The 14,672-nt window shown below is 44.6% G+C and overlaps 2 protein-coding genes across 3 annotated transcripts in view; one reads left to right on the forward strand and one right to left on the reverse strand.

The window, feature by feature from the left end:
- The window catches only part of TFB1M (transcription factor B1, mitochondrial), a 54,457-nt gene that overhangs the window by 21,308 nt on the left and 18,477 nt on the right, over nt 1-14,672 (reverse strand). For both annotated transcript variants that reach the window (XM_037053359.1, XM_037053432.1), the window contains exon 5: nt 10,252-10,371. In XM_037053359.1, the coding sequence (XP_036909254.1) occupies nt 10,252-10,371 (120 nt within the window). The remainder of the gene's footprint in view (nt 1-10,251; nt 10,372-14,672) is intronic.
- Nucleotides 3,822-6,366, forward strand: CLDN20 (claudin 20). The gene is made up of 2 exons (XM_037053680.1): nt 3,822-4,001; nt 4,604-6,366. The coding sequence occupies exon 2, from the start codon at nt 4,715-4,717 to the stop codon at nt 5,372-5,374; it is 660 nt and encodes a 219-aa protein (XP_036909575.1). The 5' UTR covers nt 3,822-4,001; nt 4,604-4,714; the 3' UTR covers nt 5,375-6,366.

Genomic DNA, 14,672 nt, shown 5'->3' on the forward strand with positions numbered 1-14,672 from the left:
ATAAGTATCAAGGCAGAAGAATTATCAAAAACGTTTTGAAAATAGTAATGAACATTAAAGCAAGCTTAGCCATTGATTCTCGGCTGGCTGCGTCGTGCTGGGGTCAGAGACGAGAGGCGTGTCCCTCCACCCACCGTCCGTCAGCCTCGGCGCAGGTGAGCCCACACCAACAACATGGCAAGGAGCCCCAGGGACCAGGGCACTAAAGGGGTCCAGGGGACTTCTGGTACAGCAGCGGCAGCACACTGCTCCTGTTAGCACCTGAACTTCAACTCCACCTCATCCAGTGTTTATACAAGGAACTGTTCACACACCTCCATGACATAAAAGAAGTTTCTGTAACAACATCAGAACGAGTACTATGGCTGAAAAGCAAATCCACAGGCATTAGATGTTTGACATCTTGCTAAATGCCTGACTTAGATTAAAAGAAACCAACAAAAAACAGTAATAAAGAAAAATCTAGAAAAAATCCAGACAAGTGAAACATGAATTTTATTATTCCTTGCTTTTAAAGAAATGGCTAACGTCTAACGTGACTATCAACAGTTTAAAAAATTTTTAAATCCAATCATAAAATTATCTCCCTTTCTATATAATGGATATGAATTTGTAGTTTGTAGAACTGAAATTACTGAGGAAGAAAAATTGAGAATCCTAAATAGATGCAGGTGTGATGCGTCTGTGCTGTTATTCACGACCTAGGGTGTCAGGGCTTGATATCACTGTTGCATCTAGCGGTTTGTCACGTCATTTTGATGTACTTTCTTCATAAGTTTCTAAAAGTGCTAATATTAAATTATAAACACCTTCCTCAGGGGAAGGAATCACAAAAGGAAATTCAAGACAGGTCTCCCCCCCGCCCCCCCCCCCACCCCCGCAAATTCTGGTAGGTTTACTGATGGAAATTCTAACCAACAGTTGTTCCTGGCTTTTCTTCCATGCAAAAAAAATATTTTGAAAACTGTATTTTGATTGTTTCTTTTGAAAGGTACCAATTTTGTGAATCTTGATTTTAGATAAGTCACAAGCACCAGAATAGAAATATAGTCTTGCCCTGGCTGTTTTGGTTCAGTGGACTGAGCACCGGCCTGCAAACCAAAAGGTTGCTGGTTCAGTTCCCAGTCAGGGCACATGCCTGGGCTGGGGTCATGGAAGAGGCAACCAGTTGATATTTCTCTTGCACACTGATGTTTCTCTCCCTCTCTTTCTCCCTCCCTTCCCCTCTCTCTAAAAATAAATAAAATTAAACCTTAAAAAAAAAAAGGCAGTCTCAACTATTATTTGCAAAGCACAATCCAGTTAAAATATTTCAGACCATAAATATCTGGGGACATCACATAATAAACTGTGTCTTCCAACATAGATAAAAATAAATTATAACTATGGACTAAAACATAACATTGTAAGAAAAGAGCCTTTCTGTGGGCCCCCGAAGAACCCTCCTCTGTGCAGGGTGACACAAAACACTTTCAGCTTTCAGGCTTCGACAAATCTTGCAACAACAACTCCCTCCCTTCCCCGCCTCTGCTTTCTCAATTCTCCCACAGTCCAAAAAATGAGATGGAGAACCTGGTATTTATCTTCTAGCCCCATCAGCAGTTTTACCTCTCAGATTTCTGTGTTGCTCTTTATTTGCTATTTGCGAGTGAGCTGGCCGAAGCCGTATCAGTGATACCCAGGAGCTGTGCGGGAAGCCTCATGTGTGGGTGTCTCCTCCCCTCGTCACACCTCCCCAGGGGTTCATGCGAAGACAACTGACCGAGCGATTGAGACAGTGACGGCTACGGACCAAAGGTATGGAAAGTGAGAAGCTAGTATGATGCTTAATGCTCAATACAGCTCTTCCAGGGCCATTTAGCTTGAATTTTAAGTTGTGAATCTGTTTTTAAATACTAGTTTTGATATGAGTTTTGGCTGGAAAACTGACTACTTTTTAATGATCCCTACTCCAGACTTTTGGCAAATAGTTCACAAACTTAACCCTCACGAGTTCTGTTCTGCACACGCTGTGTTTCGGGGCCGTGAGGGAGTCTCTCCTTAGATTTGCTCACTGCCACCAGCACAGTCACCCGAACAAAGTGTGCCTTTATCGCCTCCCAACAGAAATTCGAGAGAACAGGCCCCACAATGGATCGTGCTTGCGACTGGAGACGGGAAGAAACACAAGATTTCACAGCATTGCCACTAAGATGCCAGAGTATTTTTACAGAAGAAGCAGAACAGTGACCTTGTTTGGGGAGAGCAAATCCTTTCTGCCTAAATTCTGTAGACAGAAGAAAGCATTTAAAGTCCAACATCTGACATAAGTGAGCGCCATGCTAACTGAATGCAATGTCATATTGTTTACGCTGATTTGGGCCGTCTGTAATTTACCACTGCCAGTACTTGTTAATTAAGATGAACAAGCTGTCTGCAAGTCTGAATTACACTGAAATTGATCAAATGTATTGGCTAATGAGAAAAAGAAGGGTTATAATTGGGTAGCTGAGCACAGACGGATCAACATATCAAGGTCATTCAGCCAAAGTAAAAAGAAAGAAATGAGATGCTGTCAGGGAATGTTAACAGCAGCCTGGCTCTTAAAGAACCCCTACGTGGAAAAGGGTCGGGGAAGGAGTAATTTAGTGAGCTGGCTGGAGCTCTCGGCCCAAACCTGCAAACAGCTATTATGAAACTATAAACATGGGCTTTATTTTCTTCTCGAAATTTTAACTTCTGTTCTGTCGTGGCCTCAGGATGTAAAGAAATAAGGTGTATGAGGCAGGTAAAGCCCAGGCCCCCGGATCTTTACAGTAAGTCTGATTCTTAAGAATTCAAAATCTCAGGGAAATCCTCTCCTAAAATTGTAAATTTCACATGTTAAGACCATGAGCAAAAACAGCAGTGGAATTCAGGCAGCCCAGGATTTAGAGAATCACTGTTAGAACCACAGGCCAGTTCGTACTTTCAACACAGGCACGCATCTCACGGAAGCCAGGCAGCAACCTCCTTGGTGCGTCTCCAGGGCTAAGTCCTTTGCCAAACTGACACCCTCTGGAGGCTTTTTTTGGTGGGAAAGGGAGTGAAGCTGATAGGCAATGGTACTTCGTGCCTTTGGACAGAAAGTGCTCCTGGCCTCCCACAGGAAGAAAGCCCCCAGGGGAGGGGTGCACCAGAAGGACCGGGGTGACGGGCAATAGGTTCAGGCTGCTAATCTGAAAAAAATGACGGTGTAGAACAGTACAGCTGTGGTTTCTTTCAGCTCTAAGATTCTATGCCAATCAATTAAATCAGCCTAAAGAAGAGAAAAAAGAAACAGCCATGTGATACAAAATAAAGATCATATGACATGTATTTGTCATAGGATATATAATAAATAAAAACATTAACAGCAATGCCAATTACAATTTATTCAATATTTTCTATGGGGGTAGATAAGCCCTTAAAATGCACTGACGCATTTAACTCCGTGATGTAGGTAGTAAGTAAAGTCCCCCCATTTCCCAGAACAGCGTATCGAGGCACAGAGGTTCCAGACAGCCACAGTCTGACCCACACTGCCTTCTGTCAAATCTACGTGAATCACGACGGAGCCACTTTGACACATCAGTCAACATTTAATTCAGAAACACAAAAAGGCCAGTACTGCTGTATTTCAGAAACCATCACATTTCTCAAAGGAGGCAGTGAGTACCGCCAGATTAAAACACAGTAAAGCCACAAAGTGCTAACTTTTCCCTCTTTAAAAAAAAAGAGAGAAAATAAAGTGTTGCATTATGTTTGGTATCATTTCACAGACAAGTAATGGCGTGGCTACTTCTGTACGTATTTTTGAGATTTGACGCCCCTACTCCGGAACTGTTCAGCATAACCGGTTTTACAGCCGACTGCAGCATTTGGGTCAGGAAAGGATTCTGGTCCCAACTAGAAGGGATCTCACATTCTCACAGCAAAGGACAGTAGCTTAATTGTTCCGTTTTGGGTACCTTGTACCTGAAGTCAAAGAAGTGCCACTGTAGGTAAGGATATTGCAGATGTTTACTAACTGGAACCTGGGGGTGACCGTGCAGGTGACTTCTCTCCGCTACTCTCCTCTTCCTCAGTTCACGGGGGTCACGTGCTGGTACGTGGTGGGTGCTTAATAAATGCTTCTGAACACTTAAAGCTTTCCCAGTGTAATCAATATTTCATTTAAGGGGTGGGTTTGAACTATTCTTTTCTTCTTTAAAACCTACAGACTATTTTATTTAAAATCAAAATGTTTGTTTTAAAAGTCAAATTTTTAAAAACCCATAATGCTATCCAGTTCTTGAGCAGGTCTTACGGTGGGAATTTGGCAGGCCCAGGTCTCCTGGCAAGGCCACAGGACCACTCTGCAGACAACGTTAGTACAGCTGGCGTTCTCGAAAGAACAAAGTGGACAGCCCTTTCCTCCTCGGCACACACCCAGCACCGGCCACCCCGTCCACGCAGGACGGAGCCTCTGGAGGCCTGGTGTGAGCGCTGGCCCTGGGCAGCTGTGCCCGCACCCCCTGCAGGCCGAGGCAGCAGCCCCCACCACACACAGAAGCCTTTGTTTCTTCTTTCTTTCCCTCAAACCTGACTTTGTCTCTTTCTGCAGCCTCTGTCACTCGGTCCTCCACTGCATGGGAACAGCTACGATTCTGACCAGCAGCCATCGTAATTAAGCACCAGGACTTCCTTGGCAGACAAAGCCAACAGTGCTAACGTCATGGGCTTGGCACGCATCCAGCTCCTTGCTTTCGTCCTGGCCTTCTGCGGGGTCTCTGGAGTGCTGGTGGCCACTGTGCTGCCCAACTGGAAGGTGACTGTGGACACGGGCTCCAACATCATCACGGCCATCGTCCAGCTGCAAGGGCTGTGGATGGACTGCACGTGCTATAGCACTGGCATGTTCAGCTGCACCCTCAAGTACTCCGTTCTGTCCCTCCCCACCTATGTGCAGGCTGCGCGGGCCGCCATGGTCCTGGCCTGTGTCCTGTCTGCTCTGGGGATCTGCACTTCCACAGTGGGGATGCAGTGCACTCGCTTAGGAGGGGACAGAGAGACCAAGAGTCACATCTGTTTTGCTGGGGGCGTCTGTCTCATGTCTGCAGGGGTCTCCGCTTTAATACCGACAGTGTGGTACACAAAGGAGATCATCACAACCTTTCTGGATCTGACAGTTCCTGAAAGCAACAAACACGAACCTGGAGGAGCTGTCTACATCGGATTCATTTCGGCCATGCTGCTGCTGACCTCTGGCACCATCTTCTGCACTTCCTGTATGAAAAGGGATCCAGAAGCTTGGCTCTCCCGACCCAAGCAGCAGCACACGCCCAGCACAAAGCGAGAGGGCGATTCCGCATACAACCGGAAGGATTATGTGTAAATCACTGTGTAATGCACATGGAATTTTTAGATGCCTGCTGGGACTTTTGTCTTTATTTTAGATTAAAAAAAAATATACACCAGAATTATGCTTAACTTTCTCTACAAAGGTTTGAAACGCTTGAAAAAATAAATTAAAAAATGGCAAGGTCATTTAAAATGCCAACAAACTCTCACGTACATTTATATCTGTTGTAAGATTATTCTTCCATCCTTATTTTCATGTTTTATCTAAAGGTTTATAATTGAAAGAGGCTCTGATCATATTACTAAGGCAATTAATTGGTGGCTTTTTCTTGCTTAAGATAACCTGTTGGTACATTTTCTGAACTGGCACTTAACTGGGTCTCATAAAAGGCCTAGTCTGAGCAGCACCTTGCCCCGGTGTGACCCCAGGGACCGCCCGCGCTTGCCATCTGAGTGGTGCCACCACAGGCACCTGCTTGTCCACAGCACAGCATGCCAGGGGCGGAAGGGCTGGCCACCTGCTCCGGCGTCGCCCAAACCAACCACCCAGCTCCCCACCCGTGACCTCCCTGTCCCTTTTCCCATTTTAGAACAACACCCACATCCATTTGTGAGAGCCGATGATACGACACTCAAAGAGGAGGCAGCAGTGAAGGGCAGCCTCTGGAAAGCACCACCACAGCAAAACAAAGCAAAGCAAACCACACTCAAGTCTCTGGGGCTTTTGAAGCACTAGGCACAAGCCAAGAGACGCGGGTACGTTTGTGTGAATCTGCTTAAGCAGGCCCCCTCCTGCTGCCAGGATTCTCTGGGTTAACTCACTTACCAGGACAATTCAGATTTGCCCCCACCTTGTTTAGTCTCTCATTCAGAGTTACTTTTAAGTTGTCATTTTATGTTCTAGTTTGATCCATATTAACAAATACATTGTTGTTCTCTTATAAATGAACTGCTTCAATGGGTTAACAGATGTGAAAGTAATTTTTAAAGTATAACGAATGCTTTTAAAAATCTAAATTAAATTATCTTATGTATTTCAAATATTTTAAAAAGAAAATAAAAATCGGATCCTTTGAGGTGCAAAAGAAACATTGCACACTATTGTTTCTAGTAATTTATTTGTTAATTCGAGGTTAACCGGGGCTCCCGATGTAATGCACAGCGTTTCTTTGCGCATTAATAATTCAGGAATGGGAAGACTATCTTTTCGGTAAGTAAACAATCTTCATTTGTTCATACAGAAGTAGGGACTAAAATATTTTCTGCCTATTTTACTCAGCAGATCTTCATTCTCTTCTTCAACAATGTCATTAGCTATTAACGAATAGTTAAAATGAAAAGGTGCTATTTCATGTATGGATGAAAAAAGGAATCATTTAAACAGGAGTTTAAATGATTAGTTAAAGTATGCATGCCTTTTTAATGCTCAAAATATTTTCTAAACAAATATATTAAAAATAATTCCAATACAAGGCCTATTTTAGTGCCAGTTCACGTGACAGGATGGGTTCGACACCTTTGTGCTCCTCTCGTTTTGCTCAAAGTGATGGGCTTCATGTGTAGTCTACGTACCCACTTTTGCCTAGACTAAAAGTTCACTTTATATACCCTCTAAGTTTATATATACTTCAAAATAATTTTTATTTATTTTTAGAGTATTTTCTCCCAAAACACATACAAGTGTCTGAACTCTCAGAAAAGCAGCCACTTGATCCGAAACAACGGCCCGATTCTACCCAGACTGGAACCGGTGGAGACGAGATGCTGGGTGCACTCTGGGACCTGCCCTCTATATCGCTCCCCCAGCCTCCCCCCCCCCGCCCCACCGCTCGCCTGCCTGCACTTCACCCCGCTCTGGGGCCACCCGGGATCTCCTGCGTGAACTCGACCATGACACCCTGAGGAAGGTCGCTGCCCCCATTTCTGGGCCCACAGAGAAGGCTCTGGTAAACAGATCACAAGTCCGTAAGGCGCCGTCTCCAACCTGACTTGGAGACAAGGTATGTTTCTCACCTGTGTGTTCGCCGTGACCCGCCACTACGAGTGCTATGACATGCGGGTCCTGACCGACTCCTCCGCACGCACTGACTGGTGTCAACTCCTAAGGACGCTAGGAGGCAGGCACTATTCTCGGTAGCTTACAGGAACTTGAGGCAGAGAAAGGGTGTCAGGTACCTGACTTGCCCAAGGTCACACAGCTGGTAAGCTGGGGAGATGGGATTCAACCATAGTGACGCCACTGTGTGTACAGTCACACAGGACGCCAGTCACACAGCCCACACCAAGTCTTGGCTGGCTCATGTGACAGACGGGGCATCTACTCAGGGTTGCGAGGGTTAAATGAGGCAACACAAACGAAACATGTGGAGAGCTGGTGAGCGCGCAGTGACGGCACCCCAAAGGTTCTCGGTCTAACGCAGTGGTTTTCAACGGGGGGTGGACACTTGGTAACGCCAGGAGGCATTTTTCGTTGTCGTACCTGGGGTAACGGCACTGCAATCTAGTGGGCGCAGGCCAGGAACGCTGCTCAGTATCCCCCGATGCACAGGAGAGCCCAGCCACAAAACTAGCTGGACCAAAATGTCAACAGTGTCGAGGTTGAGAAACCCTGGTCCGATCTATTTGAATGCACGTAAACATTCCTTTTGGTTTGATTAAAAAGTTCCGAGGAGAATACCGCCCACCCCCACCGAAAAACCCCAAAACCCAAAATCTTTCCAGAATATCATGTTTATTTTACCCATGGAGCAGGGGTGGTGTGTGTGTGTTTGTAAAACTGAAGAAATCACCTAGTAATTCTGGCAAAAAGGATGAAGACTTCAATTAGGCCAGGAGAAGGGATGTAAGAATAGCTAGATTTAAGAGGCAGGGAGTAGGGGATGTCAGAAGTTGGTAACTAGTGGCTGGTTGTGAGGGTGAAAGTAAGGGGGAGGGATGGGCCACTTAAGACAACCTCGGGGTTAGGCTTGGATGGCCTGACCTGGGCAGAGGAGTATATGGGGCGGTGGGGATGGGAGCAGGCCTGGGGCAGACAGACAGGAGCACGCTCTGTCTGGGATATGGATTCGGTGTCTTCTCGTTTGTTCATTTCTGGAAGAAGGCGGCTGCAGTAACCTCTTTTAGCACCGTGTCTTCCGCCGCATGCTTTCACACAGCAAGTCCATGGCCTGTGAGGACGCAGGCGCAGCCCGTGCCTGTGCAGCACCCTGCACGGGTCCCTGCCCTGCCCCACTGACACTTTCTTCACTTCACTGTATTTTATACGTACAGAAAATTGTCACCTGCAAAACTGCAATTCTGTTTCTTTCTCAGAATTATAATTCTTATTGCTTATCTCATTCTTGAATTCACAACTAGAATTAAATTAGATTGTAATAGTGAACACACTTATTTTTATTCAACTTATTTTACCTGATTTTTAAAAAGAATGACTCTTTTACTTCTCTACAATTGTAAAACTGACTTAGTACACACATTTAGAGATTTTTTAGACTCACCCATTTTCAAAAAAATTCAAGGCAAGTTATAATAACAATATTGGTATAATAAGTATAAAAGTCAATGATAAAAGCTACATAGTCTCTTGGTTCTCTTCAATACAGTGGGCACCTGTATAGCACAGGAAATTCCTGAAAGGACAAATGTATTAAATTTGGTGATGACCTACAACACATCTCGGTTATCAAATTCTGCCAAGGATCTACTAGGATCTGTTATTTTGAAAGAAGTAATTTTTAATGTCTGAAGCCTTGAGATGCTGCAAGGAGGTGGTACTGAGAGTGAGTTCTCGGAGGTGCTTTAGAAAACGCTGACCATGAAGTCTGTCCCGTAAAGGGCAGATGGTCGGGACCCTCCGGTCCCAGGAAGCCTCCCCTTGTTGCAGCGGACGGCAGCGCAGAGGAAGCAGTAGGCGGTGACAGAGAACACCGCATGTTCTCGGACCACACTTCAAGGTGCACTCACAGGTCCAACACTATCAGCGCCTCATTCTAAACCTAAAATCTGTATCTAAACCTAAAACACACACGAACAACTTTACTGCACCGTCTACTTGAATGCCAGATGTTGTGAGGGGAACTTTGCTGCACGCCCAGGAACTTGGCTCTGCACTGGCCGCAAGTCCTGCGGGCAGCCCCCAGCGCCTGTCCGGAGGGCCCCACCCCTGCTGCGCCCCCCACCTCCCCCCGCCCGGGGCTTTCACGCAGATGCTCCATGTGCATTCAGAGAAGAAACAGGTGAGTTTTTTATGACACACGTCCTGTGGTGCAGAAGCCGGTTTGCTGAGTTTAATTTTTGGCAGGGAAACTTGATTTCTATAATTAGCACTCATGTTTCTGTAATTAGTGATATACACATGTAATAGTCAAATTCTAATTTAACATTCAGCTATTTTTTCAGAGATCATTGTCAGTAACATTACCAAAATCAGGTTTCTCAAAAAGAGTGGAAAAAATTTCACGAAAACTATTGTTTGATATAACATTAGTGAGAAGTTTCTAACAGAAATCACACACAAACACACACACACACACACACACACACACACACACACTGATTTCTTTTTCTGAGGAATGGCTGACCATATAACTTATCTTTCATATTAGGATAATTTAGGTGTAAAAGGAATAACAACAACAATAATAGCATCACCACCAGAGCAACATGGATAAAACTGGACATTTAATCCTACATAAGCGGGAGAAAGATTAGACTAAAACCTGTAATTTTTTAAATTCATACTGCAATTTTTATGCTTCTTATTCAGGAGAGGGAAAGAACACCTTACGGTGCAGTTTGCATGTGAGTCAAGACTAGACCCCAGAGATCATTTCCTGTGACACACCTTCAGAGGAGCAAAGAATACAATTAAAATCCCGACTCCGGTACAGTGGGACAAACAGAGAGACTGACCTCCGGTTTGGGCACGAAAGCCCGGCCTGGGATGGTGAAGGCGTGCCGCACGTGGCAGAGGTGCTGGGCCATCACAGACAGGCGGCTGCGCTGCCTGCTCCCCGTGCTCGCCGTCAGTCTCTACGGAAGGGCGACAAGGCACTGTCAGCAAACAATCAACCCGGTCTGATCACAATCGCAGAAGACGAACAGCTAACAGAAAATGTAGAGTACCTCAAGTGAACTCTAAACTATGCTCCGCCACCCTGCAAATTAGCGACAGGCAAGTTAAAGTCATAACAAGATACAATTTCACATCCATAAAATGAGCAAAATTTAAATGGCACAAGAAAGGACCTGGTAGAACCTAGCCTTGGTGACTGCTTGGAGCGACACTGCTTGTGAGGGGGACTGGTACAAGCCCTCGGGACCACAGCTGGACCGCACACGGAGTGGAGCGGAGGCCGAGTACACCCGCGTGACCCCCCAGGTTTACCTTCAGGACTTCGTCCTACAGCACAGTCTGTCTAGTCACACGTGTGTTCGAACGAATGTTTGTTGCAACATTTCGTGCAATATAAAAACAGCGTAAAAACAAAGGTCCATCACAGGTGACTAAGTAAATTGTGGTCATTTTGACAATGGAATACTAAATAACGGTTAAAATGTGTAACAAGAGTTACCAACATAGATCCCAAAATAGAGTAAAAAATAATTAGGTGGAAGAAAATATGTACAGGATGGCTTCATTTATATAAAAGTTTCCAAAGATTACTTATTTTGTGTATGTGGATGTATCTATATTTGCAGTGCTAGTGAAAACCATGCACAGAAATGATGAATACACGTTGTAACACAGCACAACTCAGGGGAGGGAAATAAAGGAAGCAGAAGGTTCCAAACATATCTACATTATTTTACTTCTTAAAACAGATAAGAAAAATGGCAATGTCAAGACTGGACAAAGCTGGTTGAGGATAAAAAATAGGCACATTCACCTTTCTAAAATGTATCCCACCTCCCTGTGTTCCGCGAGCTGACTAGACTTCCTGACGCTCTCCCGAGACCTAGCGCCAGAGTTCCCGCAGCAGTGCTGGGGCCGGGGGTGCGGGCGGAGCGCCTGGCCCTGAACCAGCAGTGCTTTTAGACTGTGTCCACGCGTGGGGTTCCGCTTTCCCGCTTCACTGTTCTGTGCTGACCTCTAACAGCCCCTTTTACTCTGCTGCTTCTAACCTGGGCATGAAAACCACATAATCTGACAATTTTGTCTTAAGTGGAATTTTAAAGATAGGTTTTAATTTGAGATGCTGAGAAAACTTCCTATGGGCCAAGTTGGCTGTAGATTAGGTATAGCATCTGTTTTGTTATTCAAAACCACCCCTCATCTTCTTCTTATTTTAAATTATCTGGCTCTCATCTGTACTTGGACAGTTCAAATTACTGGGAAGCTGAGTTTATGACAAGGGATGATGAGTTTATGACAAGGCACCACAGTGTATCTGACAGAATGAACTCTTCCTTATTAAAATGTGAAACCAAGAACTATATGTACCCCGTATGTTGCCGTGTATAATGTGCACTTTTTGTCCAAAATTTTCAGGGAAAAATAAGGATGCACATTATACCTGGGTATAATCATCCCATGCATTATGCCCACAGAAATGTGGGTGTGCCTAACACATGGCAAAATGCAGTGTTCTCAAGCAGATACCCAAAATACAGAGAAAAATAATGGAAGTACAGATTTACGTTAAAGAAATAAGTTTATGGATCAAGTAGTCAAAATTATTTCTATTTCTTGATTTAAAAAGAGCTCAATTTTACCACTGGTAAACATTAATTTAAAATGCACTGTGCGAATTGGCACAATTCAAAGCAGTTTTGTATAAAACTAAAATCTAGCATGAACATAATCACAAAACTAGAAAATAAACCAAAAGAAATGCCCAGATTTTTAAAATCTGCCACTTTACATCTGAAATGTTTCCACAGATAAATTCAAGAGACTGAAAAATTACTTTAACCGAAAAACAAGCCAGTGAGGCACGGAGGGCGAGCTAATGTGCTATGAGGACATGACGCAGTCTGTTTCACTTGGAGTGCAGCGTGTCCACTCCTGCAGTGGAGGGGCTGTCCTGCCCTTCAACGTGACCCACCGGATCTTCGGAGCAGAGGCAGCCACGGTGTGGAAATGAGAACGTGTGAACCACACGGCTCAACTTAGAAGACAGCAGCACACATATCCGCCCCACCTCACCCAGGGAAATTCGACTCACAGACCAGAAAGCTCTGCACAGGACTTCATCAGAAACTGGCTTGACAGGTAAGCGGTCAACCAACCCCTTGAAGACCACTGGTATTTCGGTGATACATATATCACAGGTAAAGCTATGAAAATTCAAAATCCACTAGAAGACAGATGATTGTAACAACAAAAGGCCAGGAAACCAACACAGTTAATTTTTCAGTGAAAGGAAATGTCCAACCTTTGAGCCTTTAAAAGCATTCTGAGTCTAAGGGGAAAGATGGGGTCAAAGAATTCACAAGCACAGTGTTGCTGAAATACCTTTTTCCCCTTACTCATCTAAAATAATTTCAAGTACAAGTAGGAAAAATTGGCTTATACTTGAGAAGTCAAACAGCCACACATTAGAGACAAAGAGAACTACATATTAATAAAGAGGTAACTCCCCCACTGCTAGGGATGTGACTGTTAAACAGCCAGGGTCCCTGGAGATGGTAGGAGGTGAGGAGGCTGATGCTGGACCGGTAAGAAAAGAACTTAGGGCCACATGGAGAAGCTAAACATCATGACTTCAGCAGAAAACACATGGCTTGTGTTCAAGTTTGGGTTTCCCTGTAACTAGCTCCATGACCTTTTGGAAAACATTAACTTACTTTGAGCCTCAGTTTCATCATCTATACAATGAGGCTAGATAAGATTTGTTAAGGTCTCATTTACTGCTCCACAGTCTGATTCTATTGTATAAGCTGTAACTTAAAACTGTCTATATGCCCCTTAAGGTGTATGAGCTGAATTCACACATTCAAACCTTGCAGTCCTACAGAGAAAGAAGTATTTGTTTTGTAATCCACTAAGTCAAACAAAGAAAATGTTCAAAAGTGCTTTCTGCAGCTAAAACGCAAAATTACAAACATGACAGTGTCAGGAGCAGAGAGAATATGTACAAAATGATGTTATTTATTCTCCTGCTGAAACTTCCACTTGCAAAATTGGAAAATCAGTCAGAGGACCAGTGTACCCGTACTTCTAAGGCATTTCTTAAATTATAGACTTAGTGTAAATTCTTTTCAAAATTCATACTAAAATTTAAGTAAAATCAGTTTTTGTTGAAGAAAAATAACTGCATGTGGTGTGGGAACAACACTATCATTAATAACCACTACTGACTCTCTGAGTCATGGAAATGTTATTCCTCCTCGTAAGCCTCTGTGCCTTTGCTCGTTCTCCCAAAAGAATGAGCGTGCACAGTGTTTGGCAACTCTATTGTGTTTTTCAGGAACAGAAATACCATAATAATCATGTCAGCTGAAAAAAACTATCCAAGGACAAATTCAAAGGTTGAGAAAACACAAAGAAAACTATTAGCATGAGCTCAGTTCAAACCAACATAAGAGAATTCACAGACTCGTGAGCAGGGAGTGATGCAGACCTGAGGAAAGTGGGGATGTCATTGTAAAGGATCTCACATTGTTGTGACGACCTTATGGCCATACACTGTAACGCAGTTTCCCAGGCTGGGCAGTACTGACCTTTGGGGCTGAGTGATGCTAAGTGACTCTCTGTTGTGGGGAGCTATTCTGTGCACTGAAGGATGTTTACCAGCACCCCTCACCTCTACCCACCAGACACCAGAAGCGCCCCGGCACTGCGACAAGAAACAACGGCCCTGCAGGCGGTGTGTCAAGATCACTCCGTTGAGAATCACTGCTGTCAAGGGGAACAAGGTGAAGGGAAAGGGGTGCACCTAAGAGACAAAATCCGTAGGATACCCTCATATATTATTGGAGAGGAAGGAACCTAAAGAAAAGGACTAATGCAATCATATAATCCAGTCGCAAAGGAATTCTGATATTAAAAGTTTTTTACAGAAGCAACATGAGGTTGAATAAAACACATGAAACAACAGTTTTCCTAACTGGACAGCAAGCAGTGAGGGGCTGTGATCACGAGAGAGAAGGTGGTCAGCCTGTGACTGCCTGGTTCGAAGCCAGAGGCTGTTCTTGGGCTGCGGCACTAGGAGGAACCCACGAGCCCAGAGGTCTCCTTGAACTTGGGCAGAGAGGATGGAGGCCTGAGAGCCCAGGCAGCCAGAACTCGTGGGGCAGACAGACAGCTAGAGACTTGGGGACACACACTAGGTGGGGAGTGCGGAATGGGGAGTGAAGGGCGGAGGCAGAGAGACGGGGGGGGGGGGGGG

The sequence above is a fragment of the Sturnira hondurensis genome, unplaced genomic scaffold (genome assembly GCF_014824575.4).
Source record: "Sturnira hondurensis isolate 20B ecotype Veracruz unplaced genomic scaffold, ASM1482457v3 Scaffold0000167, whole genome shotgun sequence".
Taxonomy (NCBI): domain Eukaryota; kingdom Metazoa; phylum Chordata; class Mammalia; order Chiroptera; family Phyllostomidae; genus Sturnira; species Sturnira hondurensis.

Bases quoted from the DNA above. Each gene is read 5' to 3' on its own strand.
- CLDN20 (XM_037053680.1), top strand. From the start codon at position 4,715: ATGGGCTTGGCACGCATCCAGCTCCTTGCTTTCGTCCTGGCCTTCTGC.